Source organism: Coregonus lavaretus (assembly GCF_964263955.1).
Source record: "Coregonus lavaretus genome assembly, chromosome: 31".
Lineage (NCBI taxonomy): Eukaryota > Metazoa > Chordata > Actinopteri > Salmoniformes > Salmonidae > Coregonus > Coregonus lavaretus.
In genome coordinates this window covers 13,430,967-13,454,281 of record NC_140018.1, presented here as the reverse complement: position 1 = coordinate 13,454,281, position 23,315 = coordinate 13,430,967, and the positions used below count along the sequence as shown (strand labels likewise).

General features: G+C 42.8%; 1 protein-coding gene across 1 annotated transcript in view; it reads right to left on the bottom strand.

The window, feature by feature from the left end:
• LOC311106770 (fibronectin type III domain-containing protein 1-like) overlaps positions 1-23,315 on the bottom strand; it is a gene marked incomplete at its 5' end in the record, with an annotated part of 79,429 nt that overhangs the window by 21,539 nt on the left and 34,575 nt on the right. The window contains 4 exons of the mRNA XM_084149161.1: positions 14,862-14,993; positions 21,090-21,431; positions 21,661-21,772; positions 21,951-23,214. Coding sequence (XP_084005287.1) covers positions 14,862-14,993; positions 21,090-21,431; positions 21,661-21,772; positions 21,951-23,214 — 1,850 coding nt within the window. The remainder of the gene's footprint in view (positions 1-14,861; positions 14,994-21,089; positions 21,432-21,660; positions 21,773-21,950; positions 23,215-23,315) is intronic.

The following is a 23,315-nucleotide window of genomic DNA, read 5'->3' as shown; positions in this document are numbered from 1 at the left end:
TCATCTAATACTGTCCTTACAGACACACATCTGGACATACAAGGCTCTGGTCTATACAGTCTTCACATACACTGATGTGTCTGTCTGTGTATGTTATTTTCTATATGTATCCAAGTGTCTGTTTCCACATGGCATCTTTTTTAAAAATCTGAACATGTCTATTCTAAAGTCTTTCTATATCTGTGTTTTGATCTACTGCATTCTGAGGAAGCAGATGTAGTACTTATAACCTTATTCCCTTTTGTAACACTCTATTGACATACATAATAAGCTCTGTATGAGTCGTCAACAACATATGTGTCTGTCTGTGCAGAGGAACCCAATGCCCTTTGGCTGGCACCAGTACAGTTGACATGATCTGGTCAATTGTACAGTTTCCTTTCCTGCATTTTTTTGCTGTCTTTGGGCGGCTTGACCAACCCTTTGATAAACAGATCTACATGAGCTTCAGCTATCACATCAGAGAGAGAGAGAGAGAGAGAGAGAGAGAGAGAGAGAGAGAGAGAGAGAGAGAGAGAGAGAGAGAGAGAGAGAGAGAGAGAGAGAGAGAGAGAGAGAGACACACAGAGAGAGAGACATAGAGAGAGAGAAAGAGAGAGAGATAGAAGAATGGTGGACGTGTCAGAAAGCTGGCTGTGGTGTTGGATCTAAAATATTAAACTAATAAATATGAGAGAGGATGTCTCCGTGTCAGGCCAACAGGGACCTCTCCTCTCACTGCTGATTTCAGCGGGTTTCATATTATTTCATTATTTCACTGCTATTTTTATTCTATTTCATTCTGTTCTAGGATTTCTTTCATGGATGTAATGAGCTTCAGATGTGTTCGCCATGCGGCCGTGCTGCCGCCGGCCACGGCCCACAGGATCGTCACGGAAACCGTTTAACTGGATTAGAAGACCTGGATCAGGGGCCAATGATGGTGGAGCATCAAGCTTGTAATAACATTGTAATAATATGATCATTTAGCAGACTTTTGTCCAAAGCTGTCAACACATAGGCCTACAGCATATTCAGTATACATGGCTCTGGTGTAGCAAGCATCATGCACCAACCAAACAATTGGAACCAACTAAGCTCCAATTGGTGGTACTGTCTAACTGGTAGCCCTGCTTTCAAGGATTTCCAATGACCCAGACACATTCTAAACTGAGGTCCTCATAGTGAACAATACCAGCTAACACTGCTGTTACTGGCATCTGTTGCTTAGCATACTGTCCAACCATGTCACATCTACACAGTCACATGGGAGATGTTAGTGGCGCTCCCTGGTGACTCACCAGGAATGTACACATCATCATTAGGAGCCCAACGACCACCGAGAGGCTCCTTTAGTAGAGACAGGAGGAGGGAGGGAGAGAGAGGGTGATGGGGGACAAGAGGTGTTGTTTATATTCGTGCTCAGTATTATTTTGTGAGTGTGTTTTTCCAGCCAGAGGAGTGGATGGAGGAGACAGAGGAGGAGACAAGGGGGAGACCAAAGTAAGTACATTAGACAGCGGGACACTTCAGAACACTCACTGGCCTTGGCTGACATTACAGCTTTCTGTGTCCCCTGTACACTCTTAGAAAAAAAAGGTGCTATCTAGAACCTAAAATAGTTATTCGGCTGTCCCCATAGGATAACCCTTTGAAGAACCCTTTTTGGTTCCAGGTAGAACCGTTTTGGGTTCCATGTAGGACCCTTTCCACAGAAGGTTCTACATGGAACCCAAAAGGGTTCTACGTGGAACCAAAAAGGGTTCTCCCTGGAACCAAAAATGGTTATCCTATGGGGACAGCTGAAGAAACCTTTTGGAACCCTTTTTTCTAAGAGTGTAGGGATGGGCATTTGACATTTTTTTACTGTTCAAGTACTCGCATGTTTTTTTTCTTGAGTACTAGAGTACTCGGAATGGAAAATATACTGAACAAAAATATAAACGCAACATGCAACAATTACAACGATTTTACTGAGTTACAGTTCATATAAGGAAATCAGTCAATTGAAATGAATTAATTAGGCCCTAATCTATGGATTTCACATGATTGGGCAGGGGCGCAGCCATCGGTGGGCTTGGGAGGTCATAGGCCCACCTACCTAGGAGCCAGGCCCAGCCGATCAGAATGAGTTTTTCCCCACAAAAGGGCTTTATCACAGACAGAAATACTCAGTTTCATCAGGTGAAGAAGCCGGATGTGGAGGTCCTGGGCTGGTGTGATTACACGTGGTGTGCGGTTGTGAGGCCGGTTGGACGTACTGCCAAATTCTCTAAAACAAAGTTGGAGGCGGCTTATGGTAGAGAAATGAACATTAAATTATCTGGCAACAGCTCTGGTGGACATTCCTGCAGTCAGCATGCCAATTGCACGCTCCCTCAAAACTTGAGACATCTGTGGCATTGTGTCGTGTGACAAAACTGTACATTTTAGAGTGGCCTTTTATTGTCCCCAGCACAAGGTGCACCTGTGTAATGATCATGCTGTTTAATCAGCTTCTTGATATGCCACATCTGTCAAGTGGATGGATTATCTTGGCAAAGGCGAAATGCTCACTAACAGGGATGTAAACAAATTTGTGCACAAAATTTGAGAGAAATAAGCTTTTTGTGCGTATGGAAAACTTCTGGGATCTTTCATTTCAGTTCATGAAACATGGCACCAATACTTTACATGTTGCATTTATATTTTTAGTCAATGTTATATGTTTTTAGAACACAAGGGCAAGGCCTGCACTGGAGAAAAAAAAATTTGCGCATTAATCTACAGTTGAAGTCGGAAGTTTACATACACTTAGGTTGGAGTCATTAAAACTTGTTTTTCAACCACTCCACAAATTTCTTGTTAACAAACTATAGTTTTGGCAAGTCAGTTGGGACATCTACTTTGTGCATGACACAAGTAATTTTTCCAACAATTGTTTACAGACAGATTATTTCACTTATAATTCACTGTATCACAATTCCAGTGGGTCAGAAGTTTACATACACTAAGTTGACTGTGCCGTTAAACAGCTTGGAAAATTCCAGAAAATGATGTCATGGCTTTAGAAGCTTCTGATAGGCTAATTGACATCATTTGAGTCAATTGGAAGTGTACCTGTGGATGTATTTCAAGGCCTACCTTCAAACTCAGTGCCTCTTTGCTTAACATCATAGGAAAAATCTAAAGAAATCAAAAAAAATTATTGGGAGCAATTTCCAAATGCCTGAAGGTACCACGTTCATCTGTACAAACAATAGTACGCAAGTATAAACCGCTCAGGAAGGAGACACGTTCTGTCTCCTAGAGATGAACATACTTTGGTGCGAAAAGTGCAAATCAATCCCAGAACAACAGCAAAGGACCTTGTGAAGATGCTGGAGGAAACAGGTACAAACATATCTATATCCACAGTAAAACAAGTCCTATATCGACATAACCTGAAAGGCCGCTCAGCAAGGAAGAAACCACTGCTCCAAAACCGCCATAAAAAATCCAGACTACGGTTTGCAACTGCATATGGGGACAAAGATCGTACTTTTTGGAGAACTGTCCTCTGGTCTGATGAAACAAAAATAGAACTGTTTGCCCATAATGACCATCGTTATGTTTGGAGGAAAAAGGGGGTTGCTTGCAAGCCGAAGAACACCATCCCAACCGTGAAGCACGGGGGTGGCAGCATCATGCTGTGGGGGTGCTTTGCTGCAGGAGGGACTGGTGCACTTCACAAAATAGATGGCATCATGAGGAAGGAAAATTATGTGGATATATTGAAGCAACATCTCAAGACATCAGTCAGGAAGTTAAAGCTTGGTCACAAATGGGTCTTCCAAATGGACAGTGACCCCAAGCATACTTCCAAAGTTGTGGCAAAATGGCTTAAGGACAACAAAGTCAAGGTATTGGAGTGGCCATCACAAAGCGTTGACCTCAATTCAATTGAAAATGTGTGGGCAGAACTGAAAAAGCATGTGCTAGCAAGGAGGCCTGCAAACCTGACTCAGTTACACCAGCTCTGTCAGGAGGAATGGGCCAAAATTCACCCAATTTATTGTGGGAAGCTTGTGGAAGGCTACCCAAAACGTTTGACCCAAGTTAAACAATTGAAAGGCAATGCTACCAAATACTAATTGAGTGTATGTAAACTTCTGACCCACTGGGAATGTGATGAAAGAAATAAAAGCTGAAATAAATCATTTTCTCTACTATTATTCCGACATTTCACATTTTTAAATAAAGTGGTATTCCTAACTGACCTAAGACAGGGAATTCTTACTAGGATTAAATGTCAGGAATTGTGAAAAACTGAGTTTAAATGTATTTGGCTAAGGTGTATGTAAACTTCTGACTTCAACTGTATATGCCAACAGTGCACAACAATGCCTTATTTATCATAACCATTACAGAAAACAAATCCTAATTACTAAATTGCCTCATATATTCAGTCAATAAAAAACTATTGCCATCTACACACTTTGCCTAGCCTCGGTTCATACGAGGCTACACTTTGCCATGGGGCGTAGAGAAAATGTTGTAGTTTTAAAGAAAGTTTGCTGCATTTCTACACATTAAGTGTGTGCCCTCAGGCCACTACTCTACTACCACATATCTACAACATAAAATCCATGTGTACGTGTGTGTATAGTGCGTATGTTATCGTGTGTTTGTATGCATGTGTCTGTGCCTATGTTTGTGTTGCTTCACAGTCCCCGCTGTTCCATAAGGTGTATTTTTATCAGTTTTTTAAATCTAATTTTACTGCTTGCATGAGTTACTTGATGTGGAATAGAGTTCCATGTAGTCATGGCTCTATGTAGTACTATGCGCCTCCCATAGTCTGTTCTACACATGGGGACTGTGAAGAGACCTCTGGTGGCATGTCTTGTGGGGTATGCATAGGTGTCCAAGCTGTGTGCCAGTAGTTCAAACAGGCAGCTCGGTGCATTCAACATGTCAATACCTCTCACAAATACAAGTAGTGATGAAGTCAGTCTCTCCTCCACTTTGAGCCAGGGGAGATTGACATGCATATTATTAATGTTAGCGCTCTGTTTACATCCAAGGGCCAGCCCTGCTGCCCTGTTCTGACCAATTGTAATTTTCCTGTCCCTCTTTGTGGCACCTGACCACATGACTGAAAACTAGGGCCTGCAAGACCTGCCTTGTTGATAGGGCTGTTAAGAAGGCCGAGCAGCGCTTTATTATGGTCAGACTTCTCCCCATCTTAGCTACTTTTGTATCAATATGTTTTCACCATGCCAGTTTACAATCCAGGGTTACTCCAAGCAGTTTAGTCACCTCAACTTGATCAATTATACAATTTAGTTGAGGTTTAGGTTTTAGTGAATGATTTGTCCCAAATACAATGCTTTTAGTTTTTGAAATATTTATGACTAACTTATTCCTTGCCACCTATTCTGAAACTAACTGCAGCTCTTTGTTAAGTGTTGCAGTCATTTCAGTCGCTGTAGTATCTGATGTGTATAGTGTTAAGTCATCCGCATACATAGATACACTGACTTTACTCAAAGCCAGTGGCATGTCATTAGTAAATATTGAGAAAAGTAAGGGGCCTAGACAGCTGCCCTGGGGAATTCCTGATTCTACCTGGATTTTGTTGGAGAGGCTTCCATTAAAGAACACCCTCTGTGTTCTGTTAGACAGGTAACTCTTTATCAACAATATAGAGGGGGGGTGTAAAACCATAACACATACGTTTTTCCAGCAACAGACTATGATCAATAATGTCAAAAGTTGCACTGAAGTCTAACAAAACAGCCCCCACAATCTTTTTATCATCAATTTCTCTCAGCCAATCATCAGTCATTTGTGTAAGTGCTGTGCTTGTTGAATGTCCTTCCCTATAAGAGTGCTGAAAGTCTGTTGTCAATTTGTTTACTGTAAAATAGCATTGTATCTGGCCAAACACCATTTTTCCCAAAAGTTTACTAAGGGTTGGTAACAGGCTGATTGGTCGGCTATTTGAGCTGTAAAGGGGGCTTTACTATTTTAGGTAGGGGAATAACTTTTGCTTCCCTCCAGGCCTGAGGGCAGACACTTTCTAGTAGGCTTAAATTGAAGATATGGCAAATAGGAGTGGCAATATCGTCCGCTATTATCCTCAGCAATTTTCCATCCAAGTTGTCAGACCCCGTTGGCTTGTCATTGTTGATAGACCCAAAAAATATTTTCAACTCTTCCACACTTACTTTACAGAATTAAAAATTACAATTGTCTTTCATAATTTGGTCAGATATACTTGGATGTGTAGTGTCAGCGTTTGTTGCTTGCATGTTATGCCTAAGCAATCTTGCCAATTAAAAAATCATTAAAGCAATATCAGTGGGTTTTGTGACGCATGAGCCATCTGATTCAATGAATGATGGAGCGGAATTTGCGTTTTTGCCCAAAATTTCATTTAAGGTGGTCCAAAGCTTTTTACTATCATTCTTTATGTCATTTACCTTTGTTTCATAGTGTAGTTTCTTCTCATTTAGTGTAGTGTAGTTTCTTCTTATTATTACAATCGGTTGTACAGCCAGACTTATTTGCCATTTATTTTGCCTCATCCCTCTCAATTTTTCAATTCCTTATCAATCCATGGGGATTTAACCGTTTTGCATGCCTATTAATAACTGGGATAAGCAATTTCATAAATGTGTCAAGTGCAGTGTCTGGTTGCTTCTCATTACACACCACGGACCAACAAATATTATTTACAGCAACAACATAGGAAACACTACAAAACTTATTGTATGACCTCTTATACACTATATTAGGCCCAGCCTTTGGAACTTTGGTTTTCCTAGATATGGCTAGTATACAGTATATTATGATCACTACATCCGATGAATTTGGATACTGCTTTCAAACATATTCTGCAGCATTTGTAAAGATGTGATCAATACATGTTGATGATTTCATTCCTATGCTGTTTGTAACTACACTGGTAGATTGATTGATAACCTGAACCAGGTTGCAGGCACTAGTTACAGTTTGAGGATTTCTCTTGAGTGGGCAGTTTGATGAAAGCCAGTCAATATTTAAATCACCCAGAAAATATACCTCTCTATTGATATCACATACATTATCAAGCATTTCACACATGTTATCCAGATACTGACTGTTAGCACTTGGTGGTCTATAGCAGCTTCCCACCAGAATGTGCTTTATGTGAGGCAGATGAACCTATAGCCATATTACTTCAACAGTATTTAAACATGAGATCCTTTCTAAGCTTTACAGGAATATGGTTCTGAATATAAACAGCCACACCTCCACCTTTGGCATTTCTGTAGATCTTATAACCATGTATTGCTACAACTGTATCATCAAAGGTATTATCTAAGTGAGTTTCAGAGATTGTCAGAATATGAATGTCATCTGTTACTAGCAAATTATTGATTTCATGAACCTTGTTTCTTAAGCTACATATGTTAACGTGGGCAATTTTTTCTGGGATGCTTAATTGTTTTTATTGCTTTACTGGGAAGCTTAGCAGAGGTAGACATGCTCAGGTTATTTATGTTAGTGCAGGGTGAGCTGCACACAGAGGATTTCCTGCTAGGGCACACCGCCTCAGTACTAACAGTATAACTCTGGTTCATAGGCACATGATTACTGCATACAATAGCTGTAGGATCAGCAGAGTCATTCAGGGCAGTAAGAGGGACATACATTAGGTTACTTACATTGTGTCTTCCAACGCCCCTGGGATAATGTACATTTGCTGAAGCATTATGACAACTCAGCAACACAACGGTAGGGATTAAATAAACTGGACTTGGGTCATTGATAAGTCATTGTCTCAACGCAGCCTTATAAGGGGAGCTGTTTGGCTAGCTAGTTTCAGCAGAGAGGAAGAGGCGAAGCGAGAGGGCTCACTCTTGCAGAAATCTCTCCTGAATAAGCCCAATGCGTTTCTATGGGCATAATATGCAGACCTAAGCTTGTAGCCTGCATTCCCGCCTTTGGGACAATGACTCGCATTGTTAGGGCGGAGAAATGAGCATCTTGTCATTATGTACAGATCTCTGGTTTCAGCCACTTTCAAATTAGAAAGGACAGTTGGTGGGTGCACAGTGCACTATTCGGATACTCGCTTCCAAAGTATATTGATGTTTTGTCCAAATTATATAATTCCTTTGTCAAAAAAAAAATTTCAAAATACTTTACCAGCTTGACTTAGGTCCAGAGGATCATTAACTTATTTAAAATTGCTGTGGAATGTTTCACATCAAAAGTGCATAGGCCTATTTGGGGAGCCAGAAATTTGGGCATTGCGGAAGGCAGTAGGCCTAGCTTATTATTGAGTTGTGGCTGTCAGTGAAAAGCATCTAAAATGTGTGAAGATAATGTGTTTTGAGTGTAATTTATAATGTTGAGACAAGAACAAGGGGAGGGGTGTGTGGCGAAGATATGGGCGTCTCTCTCCAGAATGCAGGCACTCAGCTCTCCAGAATGGGCTCCGCTGTCTCCCGCTAATTCTTGCACATTCATTGTTTCATTGTGTGAATTGTTTGCCCTTTGATTGTTTATTTTTATCAATTCCCCATTACATACAGTGGCTTGCAAAAGTATTCATCCCCCTTGGCATTTTTCCTATTTTGTTGCCTTACAACCTGGAATTAAAATGGATTATTTGGTTGTTTGTTTCATTTGATTTACACAACATGCCTACCTCTTTGAAGATGCAAAATATTTTTTATTGTGAAACAAACAAGAAATAAGACAAAAAAACAGAAAACTTGAGCGTGCATAACTATTCACCCCCCCAAAGTCAATACTTTGTAGAGCCACTTTTTGCAGCAATTACAGCTGCAAGTCTCTTGGGGTATGTCTCTATAAGCTTGGCACATCTAGCCACTGGGATTTATGCCCATTCTTCAAGGCAAAACTGCTCCAGCTCCTTCAAGTTGGATGGGTTCCGCTGGTGTACAGCAATCTTTAAGTCATACCACTGATTCTCAATTGGATTGAGGTCTGGGCATTGACTAGGACATTCCAAGACATTTAAATGTTTCCCCTTAAACCACCCGAGTGTTGCTTTAGCAGAATGCTTAGGGTCATTGTCCTGCTGGAAGGTGAACCTCCATCCCAGTCTCAAATCTCTGGAAGACTGAAACAGGTTTCCCTCAAGAATTTCCCTGTATTTTTTGTCCATAAAAAAAACAGATGCTGTGTTCTTTTGCCCATCTTAATCTTTTATTTTTATTGGCCAGTCTGAGATATGGTTTTTTCTTTGCAACTCTGCCTACGAGGTCAGCATCCCGGAGTTGCCTCTTCACTTTGACGTTGAGACTGGTGTTTTGCAGGTATTATTTAATGAAGCTGCCAGTTGAGGACCTGTGAGGTGTCTGTTTCTCAAACTAGACACTCTAATGTATTTGTCCTCTTGCTCAGTTGTGCACCGGGCCTCCCACTCCTCTTTCTATTCTGGTTAGAGCCAGTTTGCGCTGTTCTGTGAAGGGAGTATTACACAGCGTTGTACGAGATCTTCAGCTTCTTGGCAATTTCTCGCATGGAATAGCCTTAATTTCTCCGAACAAGAATAGATTGACGAGTTTCAGAAGAAAGTTATTTGTTTCTGGCCATTTTGAGCCTGTAATCGAACCCACAATTGCTGATGCTCCAGATACTCAACTAGTCTCAAGAAGGTCCTCTGTAGCTCAATTGGTAGAGCATGGCGCTTGTAACGCCAGGGTAGTGGGTTCGATCCCCGGGACCACCCATACGTAAAAATGTATGCGCACATGACTGTAAGTCGCTTTGGATAAAAGCGTTTGCTAAATGGCATATTATTATAAGGCCAGTTGTATTGCTAATTTAATCAGCACAACAGTTTTCAGCTGTGCTAACATAATTGCAAAAGGGTTTTCTAATGATCAATTAGCCTTTTAAAATGATAAACTTGGATTAGCAAATACAAAGTGCCATTGGAACACAGGACTGATGGTTGCTGATAATGGGCCTCTGTACGCCTATGTAGATATTCCATTACAAATCAGCCGTTTCCAGCTACAATAGCCATTTACAACATTAACAATGTCTACACTGTATTTCTGATCAATCTGATGTTATTTTAATGGACAAAAAATTGCTTTTCTTTCAAAAACAAGGACATTTCCAAGTGACCCCAAACTTTTGAACAGTAGTGTAGATTGCACACAGGTGGACTTTATTTAACTAATTATGTGACTTCTGAAGGTAATTAGTTGCACCAGATCTTATTTAGGGGCTTCATAGCAAAGGGGGTGAATACATATGCACGCACCACTTTTCCGTTATTAATTTTTTTGAATTTTATGAAACAAGTTATTTTTTTCATTTCACTTCACCAATTTGGACTATTTTGTGTATGTCCATTACATGAAATCCAAATAAAAATCAATTTAAATTACAGGTTGTAATGCAGCAAAATAGGAAAAACGCCAAGGGGGATGAATACTTTTGCAAGGCACTGTATGTAACCAGTAGGCCTAGTAAATGTGCCGTTAATCCCCGTCATTTGGTTACATACATTTCTGTCAATGCATGTATTACAGTCATTTACCATTCTCATTCTTGGAGTGGAAACATTGTTTACAGAGTTCACAACCTGCTGCACTTGTGAGAAACAAGTTTTGGTTTATTTCATAACCATAATTTTTTTCATTGTCTTTTGTTTGGAGTGCTCCATGTAAGCAATGAGCATGTGTGTGATTTCTCTGTCTTGATAATGTTGAGGGAGCACACGCGCTTGAGCACCCCAACCTGCTGAGTTGATACAATGTTGCACTTCACTAGCAATAGCTCAAGTCAAGACAGATAGAAAGGGAGGCAGACAGGAGTAGAGAGATGAATGCGATTGAAATATATTTATTTAGCCGCCAATGGATCACGGTGTATCAATGTGTCCATATGGTAAAGGCTGGTGCTCTTGCATTAGTTTAATTTTTTGATTTTTATCATTTTAATTCAGATTTTTATGATTAACCACATGACAATAATTTTGACAAACAAAAACGCTATTATTGAAATGAAACTGTTCCATGAAAATGCTCATATAAAAATAATCCTAACTGGCACGCAGATAGGTAGAAATGGTAGGATAAATTGTAAGCTTCCCCAACCTTGAAACGAGCTGCCTATGGTCTTTATTATAAGACCCATTAACACCCGGGAAAAAAGCAGGTCCGCCTAAACAAATCAAATGCCGTCCAACTGATTTGTTCTGGCACCTTGTGTATTCTACTATTCTAACTCGTAACAGTACGTTGAGACCAATGTTCCCGCAGAGCACATAAGTAATATCAGCCCACAGAGAGAAGCATGAGATTGAACTTCACTCAACTTTCTAGAGTTTTCCCTGTTAGTTAACTCTATCAGCGTTTCCCTTTCCTGTGGCAATTGTGATCGAATCGACGCAATATTAACCACTTTCAATGCAACATACCGAAACATAACTAACTATTCAAGAGATTTTGCTGTAGGCAGAACGCTTCAGGGTAGGATTCTATTGCGCATGACTCATTCCGTACTCTACACAGACCTGTGTGGCATAACCAATCAGAGCTGCAGTAGGCCTATATGCAAATAGACCATTGCCATATATGGATCTGTGCCATTTACTGACTAACTGGACTGTGTTTACAGCTGTGGTCGTGAGTAGATGCGCTTCTTTTGAGATCAAAGTAAGAGCTGCATGTATCCACGTGTGCAAATTTTTTTCATATCCTTTGCTAGTTAGTGAGTTATTAGCCCAGTTATAGATAATTTGTAGTCAGCAATAGGGGAGTGATTGCTTCCTATAAGAGCACAAAACGTGTACATTTCTACACAACTTTGAAAAGCAGTCAGGTTAAAAGCTTATTTTTGTCTTAAAGGGGCAGTGTTGTATTTTGAGACAGGCTTGAATAAGCTAAGTAGACAATAGACAGAGGGTAGCATAATTGGTCTGATTCTCTGTAATAATGGCATGGGAATAATAATACATTTTATTTTGTAAAGTGGTTTCTTGCATCAAACAACACAACATTTTGTCACCTCCTTGTCTGAAGGACAACTGGATAAACAGGTTAATGTCAATCCCTGCATGTTTTTTTCAAAAGTTTAATGGAATGTAGGGCTAAATTGAACACCACACATTGGCTGCTACTGTAGGCTGAATGATAGAAGAGCTATTTCCATGTTAAAATGTTATTGTATGCATTTTCTCCATTGTTTTTTATGGTAGGCCACTCTGGTAGGCCTACATTATGATCAAATAGCCACAGTAGCCTACTTGGCCACTGTTAAAACTGTAACTGAAAGTGGGTACAGCCTCAGTGTTCACAGTAAACGCGTGCTGGAAGTTGCACAGAGTTTTCACAACATTCAGGTTTGCGCTCAGCAGACCTGAAATTGGCTCAGTGCCGAAATAAAATAGAGGGAACATTGGTTGAGACCCCGGAATTGATCCGAGTGCCTTCAAAAGGGGGGCTGCGGGCGCATCCCTGGCCTAGGCTAAACAATTCTAAATGGCACTAGCAGTTCGCAAAGTAGCCTAAGCGAAAAACAGACCAAAAAAGAGTTCCCTACTTCAATCAACCAGTCCATTTAGAATTTGTACTAAAACTTCTGTCATTGGCAAGGAATGTAGCTTGTGTATCCCATTAGTTAGAGGCATTTTTATATACCCACCGTCCCACTGTTTTTATAGGCATTTATTTCTGTAGGCCTAACGGGAGCTTGTGTGTGAACTCAGCAAGCGTGTGTAGAGGGAGCAGTCGGAATGCATGGAGACATGGAGGGTAAAGGGAATTTAGGGAGAAGAACTGTGTGATGCTTCCCTTGGTTTCTTTTTTGTTATGCCCGCAAATGCACATGTACAAATGGAACACTAGAGTCAAAGAAAATTAACATTTAAAATATCTGGTTAAAGATAGAGTTTTGATGTCTGTTCTCATGTCCATCCCTAGACCTGGGCCACCCCCATCACATGAGTCCTGTCAGGGTAGTCCACTCAGACCCATGTCATGTGGACCCTGGCCCTTACAAGGACCCTGGACTGTCAAGACCCTGGACTGTCAAGACCCTGGCCTGTCAAGACCCTAGACTGTCAAGACCATGACCTTCAAGACCCTGGCCTGTCAAGACTCTGGACTGTCAAGACCCTGACCTTCAAGACCCTTGCCTGTCAAGATCCTGGCCTGTCAAGACTCTGGACTGTCAAGACCCTGGCCTGTCAAGACTCTGGACTGTCAAGACCCTGACCTTCAAGACCCTTGCCTGTCAAGACCCTGGCCTGTCAAGACCCTGGACTGTCAAGACCCTGACCTTCAAGACCCTTGCCTGTCAAGACCCTGGCCTGTCAAGACCCTGGACTGTCAAGACCCTGACCTTTAAGGCCCTGGCCTGTCAAGACCCTGGACAGTCAAGACCCTGACCTTCAAGACCCTGGCCTGTCAAGACCCTGGCCTGTCAAGACCCAATGGCAGTGTGATTGAGAAGTACAAAGTGTGACCATTTGTTCTGGCAACAACTTTCTCAACTGACTCTATTGTCTCCAAATCACTGATCTGCCATAATGACACTTCACCCAGTCCCATGTATTATGTACACCAGGGATGGGCAACTTTTATGAGGGTGGGGGCCACAAAAAATCTGAAATCATCATGAGGGGCCGCAGTGGCTCACGGGTCTGCGTACACAAATCCATACCCACACATGCAGTCAGAGCCGGCCTAAGCGTTTTGGGGGCCTGAAGCAAAATTGCCGATACACCCGGCAAACAATGCGAGCAGCCGTCCAGGACCTTGATTGGCCCTCCATCTCTGCAGGAGAGGGTCACAAAGGGGTTAAACGACATTAGAGATCATTTCAGGTAATCACCTGTTAGTAACAGTATCCCTGATAGAAGTTTCCTTATGGCACTAATCAAACTATAACATCATGGCGTCTGCTAACCAAACCCTCTGATGCTTCTGCCAGACCAATGCAACGATGGCACTCTCTCACCTAACAGGGTTTTCCCTGGTTAGTCAAGCACAGTGAATGTATTTATGACGTACTGCAACTGAATGAGACAAGATAGAGAGCCAGTTCATTTCTCCCCCATGAAAGAAAACAGAACACACACTAAAGATGTTATCATTACTTGAAACGCGAGCACGTTCACACCCAATCAAACACAAAAACACACACACGTGTTTCAGCTGGATGCCTTGATCAACATTATTTATGTTGTTACAAAAAAAACTGCCTAACTCTTGGGCATTTAGAGGGTAAAGTTTAGATCAACAGATGACAGGGTTAAGCTATAGTGTAAAGTCTAGATCCACAGATGACGGGGTTAAGCTATAGTGTAAAGTCTAGATCCACAGATGACAGGGTTAAGCTATAGTGTAAAGTCTAGGTCCACAGATGACAGGGTTAATCTATAGTGTAAAGTCTAGATCCACAGATGACAGGGTTGAGCTATAGTGTAAAGTCTAGGTCCACAGATGACAGGATTCATCTATAGTGTAAAGTCTAGATCCACAGATGACAGGGTTAATCTATAGTGTAAAGTCTAGATCCACAGATGACAGGGTTAAGCTATAGTGTAAAGTCTAGATCCACAGATGACAGGGTTAAGCTATAGTGCACACACGCACACACACACACACACACACACACACACACACACACACACACACTAACACACTAACACACATGCACACACACACTCCCTGCTCAAATACATTGCACATACTACAGTGTGGTTCAGTTGGTAGAGCATGGCGCTTGCAACGCCAGGGTTGTGGGTTCGATTCCCACGGGGACCATTATGAAAATATAAGCACTCACTACTGTAGGTGGATCTGGATAAGAGCGTTTGCTTAATGACTAAAATGTACAAATGTTATTACATGACTTTTCTCCATAGTACCGTAGCCTACCTGTGAAACGTTTCTTCCCGGTGAGGTCGAACTCATTGGAGGGGCTGTTGTTGAAGGGCCTGCTCTCTGGTTCAGGGGTGGGGGGGTCTGTGGTGGTGGTGGGGGCCAGGGTGGTTTGCCACAACAACTCATCTAGAAAAACAAGGCAAACAAATAGCAAATTAAGGCATCGCAGACTGGATCCAAATACCATTGAATCCAATCTAAATCGGTGTGATATTTTGCTACGTAGGACAAAACCTGTGTAATTGCCATGTAATAAGCATGTAATAGCTCTGGAAAAGAGTGTGATCTCCTTTTAAAAGCCAACTTCTTCATGTGTAATGTTTTGCTGCCATAATTTTTTCCATTCCTGGGGTACCAGATATTGAACATGATGCTCGTTTCGCAGTAGATTACTGGATGTTCATGGTTCTGAGCCTAACAAATATGTAAGAAATAAGTCAGTGAAGTCAGTGAAATCAATTAGTTACTTTCAGCAGCACCAGTAGGTCTGGCCTATGGAGTGCCAACGGACCTCTGCATGACATCATCATGTGCCTAAAACACAGCCTTGAGCCAATGCAATTTGTCCCACACGACTATTCTATCGCAAGCTAATAGGACTCAGTGCATACGAGCAAAAGTTTTTTTATTGTGCTTAAACTATAACATCATAATGCTAACCAAACATAACATCATCACAGTTGCCACGTTCAATAAAACCAGCCATGCATTACCATAACATACCATAACATGACATAACATGACATGATATAACATCACAAGTCATTATATGCAGCAATATCAGAGAACAGAACAGTACACTACCGGTCCAAAGTTTTAGAACACCTACTCATTCAAGGGTTTTTCTTAATTTTTACTATTTTCTACATTGCAGAATAATAGTGAAGACATCAAAACGATGAAATAACACATATGGAATCATATAGTAACCAAAAAAGTATTACACAATTCAAAATATATTTTATATTTGAGATTCTTCAAATAGCCACCCTTTGCTTTGATGACAGCTTTGTAATTATCTCAACCAGCTTCATGAGGTAGTCACCTGGAATGCATTTCAATTAACAGGTGTGCCTTCTTAAAAGTTAATTTGTGGAATTTCTTTCCTTAATACGTTTGAGCCAATCAGTTGTGTTGTGACAAGGTAGGGGTGGTATACAGAAGATAGCCCTATTTGGTAAAAGACCAAGTCCATATTATGGCAAGAACAGCTCAAATAAGCAAAGAGAAACGACAGTCCATCATTACTTTAAGACATGAAGGTCAGTCAATACGGAATATTTCAAGAACTTTTAAAGTTTCTTTAAGTGCAGTCGCAAAAACAATCAAGCGCTATGATGAAACTGGCTCTCATGAGGACCGCCACAGGAATGGAAGACCCAGAGTTACCTCTGCCGCAGAGGATAAGTTAATTAGAGTTACCAGCCTCAGAAATTGCAGCCCAAATAAATGCTTACAGAGTTCAAGTAACAGACACATCTCAACATCAACTGTTCAGAGGAGACTGTGTGAATCAGGCCTTCATGGTCGAATTGCTGCAAATAAACCACTACTAAATGACACCAATAAGAAAAAGAGACTTGCTTGGGCCAAGAAACACGAGCAATGGACATTAGACAGGTGGACCTTTGGTCTGGAGTCCAAATTTGAGATTTTTGGTTCCAACCGCCGTGTCTTTGTGAGACACGGTGTGGGTGAACGGATGATCTCTGCATGTGAATTTCCCACCGTAAAGCATGGAGGAGGAGGTGTTATGGTGTGGGGGTGCTTTGCTGGTGACACTGTCTGTGATTTATTTAGAATTCAAGGCACACTTAACCAGCATGGCTACCACAGCATTCTGCAGTGATACGCCATCCCATCTGGTTTGGGCTTAGTGGGACTATCATTTGTTTTTCAACAGGACAATGGCCCAACACACCTCCAGGCTGTGTAAGGGCTATTTTACCAAGAAGGAGAGTGATGGAGTGCTGCATCAGATGACCTGGCCTCCACAATTCACCGACCTCAACCAAATTGAGATGGTTTGGGATGAGTCGGACATCAGAGTGAAGGAAAAGCAGCCAACAAGTGCTCAGCATATGTGGGAACTCCTTCAAGACTGTTGGAAAAGCATTCCAGGTGAAGCTGGTTGAGAGAATGCCAAGAGTGTGCAAAGCTGTCATCAAGGCATAGGGTGGCTATTTGAAGAATCTCAAATATAAGAAATATTTTGATTTGTTTTACACTTTTTTGGTTACTACATGATTCCATATGTGTTATTTCATAGTTTTGATGTCTTCACTATTATTCTACAATGTAGAAAATAGTAAAAATAAAGGCTTGAATGAGTAGGTGTTCTAAAACTTTTGACCGGTAGTGTACAGTAGAGCATGCCAGGGAATTCATTCTCTCTGGGTTAGTAATGCAGTTCACAGGCACTGTATAGTTGAGTTGAGTTAGCCAGATAAAACATCAGAAACACAGCCGACGCTGGAAGGAACCCCAACCCCAACCCAAACAAACACTCAACTGACCGCAGCAAAAAAGCAAAGACCACAGGCAAGGAAACATGAAATTGAGGAGAAAGTAAACAAACAGATGAACTGATAGATAAACATTGAAACAAGGCAGGCAGGCAGGCCCAGCCCAGCCCAGTGGCCATCGGTACGTAGCCATTACTCAGCCGGTACCTTCCTCAATAGCTAAAGCATCAGGCACCATGGCAACCGTACCCATGGAGTCCATTTCCATTCCTGAGGATTCCTCTGTAGGAGAAGCATGACAGGCTATAGCATGACCACAAACCACACTATACACACATATGCACACACACACATACACACATACGCACTCACTCACACACACACACACACACATGCACACACACACACACACACACACACACACACACACACACACACACACACACACACACACACACACACACACAGGGTCTTAATTTGAGCCAGTCTGCTACAGCAGGTAAATAATCCTGCAGCAACAGGAAATGTGAATTATTATGTGGATTATAATTAATGGACATTTTTGTAGGGGTTGATACATTTTTTGTTAGGGCAAATCAAGTCTGAAATGTCAAAGTGTAAATTACAAACTTTAGAAGCCTTTTTAAACCTCAAATACTCTACAACTTGCAGCTGTGCAGGGGAATCCTCAGCAACAAAAGAGTGATCAAATTAAGATCCTACATCTGTACACACAGACTCGCAAATGTGTGCATGCACACACACACACACACACACACACAGAAAAGGTACAGACATATGCACCTATACACATGCTGTAACACTCACACTGTATACAAGCTACAGTAAAAAGCTTAAAGTAAACGGTGGAAAAAAGTGGTGCACTGTTTTGAGTTAACAAATAAGTATTTCGTCCTTTATTTGTTCTTAGTCATCTCAAATGCCTTATCGTAAACTCAACACAACTGGGCATAGTTATTCCATTATACTTTCAAAGAGGAGACTTACTTTGCAAAGCAGATTACTTATGTCTGTCTGTCTTTGAGTCTGTGTTTGTTACAATTTCCCCTCTTAGAGCCCTATAACATGTATTTGTCAGAATGTGAACTTTGTGTCATCCCTATGGAACACTTAGCCAGAAAAGTGTGTGTTGGTGTGTGTTAATCGTGTGTCTTGTAGTGAGACAGCTCAGGGAGTGGGAGTGGGTTAGGTAGGGCTTTTACCCAGCCCCAACGGATGTGGATGGCCCTGGGTTAAAATGCTATTCGAAATCATTTCAAATACTTTAAATCAAATCAAATTTAATTTGTCACACGCGCCTAATACAACAGGTGTAGACGTTACAGTGAAATGCTTACTTACAAGCCCTTAACCAACAATGCAGTTTTAAGAAAAATAAGTGTTAAGAAAGTATTTACTAAATAAACTGAAGTAAATTTTTTTTAAAATAAATAAAAATAAAAATAAAAAATACTACAAAATAAGAAAATAGAAAAATTGAAAATAATTAAAGAGCAACAACAAAATAACAGTAACGTGGCTATATATAGGGAGTACCGGTACTATGGTGTTGAACGCTGAGCTGTAGTCATTGAATAGCATTCTCACGTAGGTGTTCCTTTTGTCCAGGTGGGAAAGGGCAGTGTGGAGTGGAATAGAGATTGCGTCATCTGTGGATCTGTTCGAGCGGTATGCAAATTGGAGTGCGTCTAGCGTTTCTGGGATAATGGTGTTGATGTGAACCATGACCAGCCTTTCAAAGCACTTCATGGCTACAGACGTGAGACTATGGTGGTCTTCTTGAAACATGTTGGTATTACAGACTCGGTCAGGGACAGGTTGAAAATGACAGTGAAGACACATGCCAGTTGGTCAGCGCATGCTCGGAGTACACGTCCTGGTAATCCGTCTGGCCCTGCAGCCTTGTGAATGTTGACCTGTTTAAAGGTCTTACTCACATCGGCTACAGAGAGCGTGATCACACGGTCGTCCGGAACAGCTGGTGCTCTCATGCATGCTTCAGTGTTGCTTGCCTCGAAGCGCGCATAGAAGTCATTTAGCTCATCTGGTAGGCTCCTGTCACTGGGCAGCTCGCGGCTGTGCTTCCTTTTGTAGTCTGTAATAGTTTGCAAGTCCTGCCACATCCGACAAGTGTCGGAGCCGATGTAGTAGGATTCAATCTTAGTCCTTTATTGACGCTTTGCCTGTTTGATGGTTCGTCGGAGGGCAAAGCGGGATTTCTTATAAGCGTCCGAGTTAGAGTCCCGCTCCTTGAAAGCGGCAGCTCTACCCTTTAGCTCAGTGCTGATGTTGCCTGTAATCCATGGCTTCTGGTTGGGGTATGTACATGCGGTCACTGTGGGGACGACGTCATCGATGCACTTATTGAGGAAGCCAGTGACTGATGTGGTGTACTCCTCAATGCCATCGGAAGAATCCCAAAACATATTCCAGTCTGTGCTAGCAAAACAGTCCTGTAGCTTAGCATCTGCGTCATCTGACCACTTCCGTATTGAGCGAGTCACAGGTACTTCCTGCTTTAGTTTTTGCTTGTGAGCAGGAATCAGGAGGATAGAGTTATGGTCAGATTTGCCAAATGGAGGGCAAGGGAGAGCTGTGTGTGGAGTAGCATGTAACATGCTGGTAGAAATGAGGTAAAACGGATGTAAGTTTCCCTGCATTAAAGTCCCCGGCCACTAGGAGCACCGCCTCTAGATGAGCATTTTCTTGTTTGCTTATGGCCTTATACAGCTCGTTGAATGCGGTCTTAGTGCCAGCATTGGTTAGCGGTGCTTGTCTGAGCTTTTCTGGCTTAATGGCACCAATAAAATAGAACCAAAACTGCTAACCCTGCCCATCTTAGCCTGCCAACTCCAGGCAGGCTAAGGCAAATGATCAAAGTATTTGAATGATTTCAAATAGTATTTGAACCCAGGCCCTGATATGGTTCCAGTGGTCTCTGAAGACACAAATCTCTCGATTGTGCCTGGCCACATCTTATAGGGCTCTCTGGCCACAGACAGGACGTACTTATAGTCAGCATGTTATGGAGAAGGTAAACAATAACAGCTCACAGACTAACTGATGTCAAAATCCATTCTGACCCACTGCTTTTAGCCTGCATAGGGTGTTATAGACACCATGGGCCAGTTTCTCCACTCAATCTCCATTGAAAGTGCTTTTTAGCCCAGAAATAGTTTTAATCCGGGTCCGGGAAACTGGCCCTATCAGATACTGTGGAATATTGTTAGGGTATTATAAAGTGAGAGGGCATTACATATTTGGTCATTTGGCAGACGCTCTTATCCAGACTTCAACTAAGCTAGGTAGATTAATTTTATACTGTTCTTCTTCTTCTACTACTACTACTACTACTACTACTACTACTACTACTACTACTACTACTACTACTACTACTACTACTTCTATTTCTACTACTACTTGACGTTTCTTCCTAGGTTTCTGCCTTTCTAGGGAGTTTTCCCTAGCCACCGTGCTTCTACATCTGCATTGCTTGCTGTTTGGGGTTTTAGGCTGGGTTTCTGTATAGCACTTTGTGACATCTGCTGATGTAAAAACGGCTTTATAAATACATTTGTTTGATTGATTGATTGATTGATACTACTACTACTACTACTACTACTACTACTACTACTACTATTTCTACTACTACTACTACTACTACTACTATTATTATGATACTACTAGTAATCTGACAGTACATACAGAAGCTTTAGTCAGCGTTAGTCAGACTCACCTTCAGGATAACAGTCCAGGACGCCATCAGCATCCAGCATTGGGAATCCATCCTCATCCCTGATCAAAAACGTTCCTGGAGGACAAGTTGGGAACACTGGCATGGTCGTGGTCTCCTCTGTGGTCATTTCAGTGGTGGTTGGGAGCGTGGTTGGTTCAGGTGTTGTCGTAGTAGGAGGTCTGTTTGTGGTTGTGGTCCTGGGTTTAGGCCGGTCCAGGCCAATGACGGGTTTGCCACCCACGGTCAGGAACTTGTCTTTGGGGTTGACCACTGGTTGGCTCTCTCGACCGTGACCGAACAGAGCCTGACCCTCCTGGTTCACCAATGGGCTGCCCTGGTGGTCTAGTAGGGGAGGACAAACAATCAATTATCTATCTGTGTGAAAACCATTTTAGAAACAAAACAGTTTGATTTTGTGCTGTAAGTGTGATATATCCCTTTCTCAGTAATAAATAAGGGAGATGAGAAGTCTTGACATGCAAACACATTACAAAGCTCTTAGGAAAGTAGACCTGTAATACTCATAGAAAAAGTGTTCAATAAGAGAAGGTATCAGTATACAGTATCTCACCAAAGATGGTACGTCCGTCCTCTCCCAGCACCACCCTCCTGGGTCGGCCCTGAGAGTCTTGGAGAACCATGCCATTCTCGTTCATCAGGACCCCCTTATCCAAGTCCACCACCTGAAGAATACAACACATACACACCACAGGGTTGGAGACAAGACTCATACTGTCATAGGGAAACATTACATTAAGGACAGTCTGCATAATGGTTAACATTGCAGGTGAAAGGTCAACAATAAAAATGTCTCCTTTCAATCCCCTTGTAACTTTGGAATCGAGACACAGACACACATACCCATTTGGCTCCATCAGGCCCAGTGATGTACCTTCGTCCATTAGGTTTGGTGTTGTCATTGGGTGTGCTGGACGCTTTGTCACTGGTCACTGTGAGATTGGGGCGGCCATTTTTGCCGTTTCCGTTACCATTACCGTAGCCAGGCTTGAGGCCTCCGCTGGGGGTTTTACCCCTGAGGAGGGGGTCTGACCGACTGGGGTAGCGCATCCTTGTCCCCTGCCCCCCCAAAGAGTCTCTGGATGAGGAGGAGGAGGAGGAGCCCTGAAACCCCTGGCTGTCACCATGGGAACCCTCGCTAGAGGAGGTCTGTCTGAGGGAGGGGAGAGAGAGGGAAGGGGAGGAGCCTCCAGTGCTAACACTAGCGCCCCCGTTAACCCTGCGGTCTGGCTGCGACAGACTAGAGGAGGAAGAGGAAGAAGAGGAAGAGGATGTGTCTGGGTTAGAGGAACCTAACTGTGTGCTCTGTGCTGGTTGTGCTCTAAAGGGGAACCTAGAAGCCGTCTGCCTGTTTGTGAGCAGGGGGGATCTCACCCTCCCGTTGGGACCTATAATGGGACGGCGGGGTAACGTAGATCCGGGGTTTAAACCGGGTCTGGTTCTACCAGGCATGGGGTCCACACTCTCGTTATCCCCACTCTGGGACACCCTGCGGGGGGTACTGGGGGCTGAGGTAGTGGTGGTAGTGGTGGTAATGGTGGTAGTAGTTTTGGGGGCAGGGTTTGGGTCTGTGACTTTCTCATTCCTCTCATAGATCTCCTTACTCCCCTCGTAGAGATAGTCCTCCTCATGGCCATTACTGCTGTCCTCCCTGGTGCTGCTTCCTCTGTGGACTGGCTCACTGGAGTCTCTACGACCACTAGAGGAGGGGTTGGAGGAGGAAGAGGAAGAAGAGGAGGTGATGGGATTCCTAGATCCACCTAGAACTGCATTCCTGTTGGGCAGAGAGGGTTTAGGTGACCCCACACCCACCCCGTTCTTTAACGGGTAGAGGGTGGAGGAGGTTTTAGCGTCCTCACTGGTCTCCTGCACTGTTGAGGTCCTCGATTCCCCTGAGGCTCCTGCTGCCCCCGTGGCTCCTGCTGCCCCCAAGGCAGCTGTCCTGGAGGCGGTTCCTCTGAGGAGAGGTCTCCCTGCCCCAATGGAGGACGAGGAGGCAGTTCTGCTCCAGGGAACCCTCCCGTCCGCCCGGGGGGAGGAGGCCCTACTACTGCTCCCCATCCCTGTTCCAAATCTGCTCTGGTGCCGGTTCACAAAGGGGTTAATCCTGGAGGGAGGAGGTGCGGGCTTCCCGGAGGGAGGGGGAGCTGGGGTGTTGTAGTTGTTCTCCCCCCTCCCTCCCTCCTCTCTCCTGTCTCCCCTCCCACC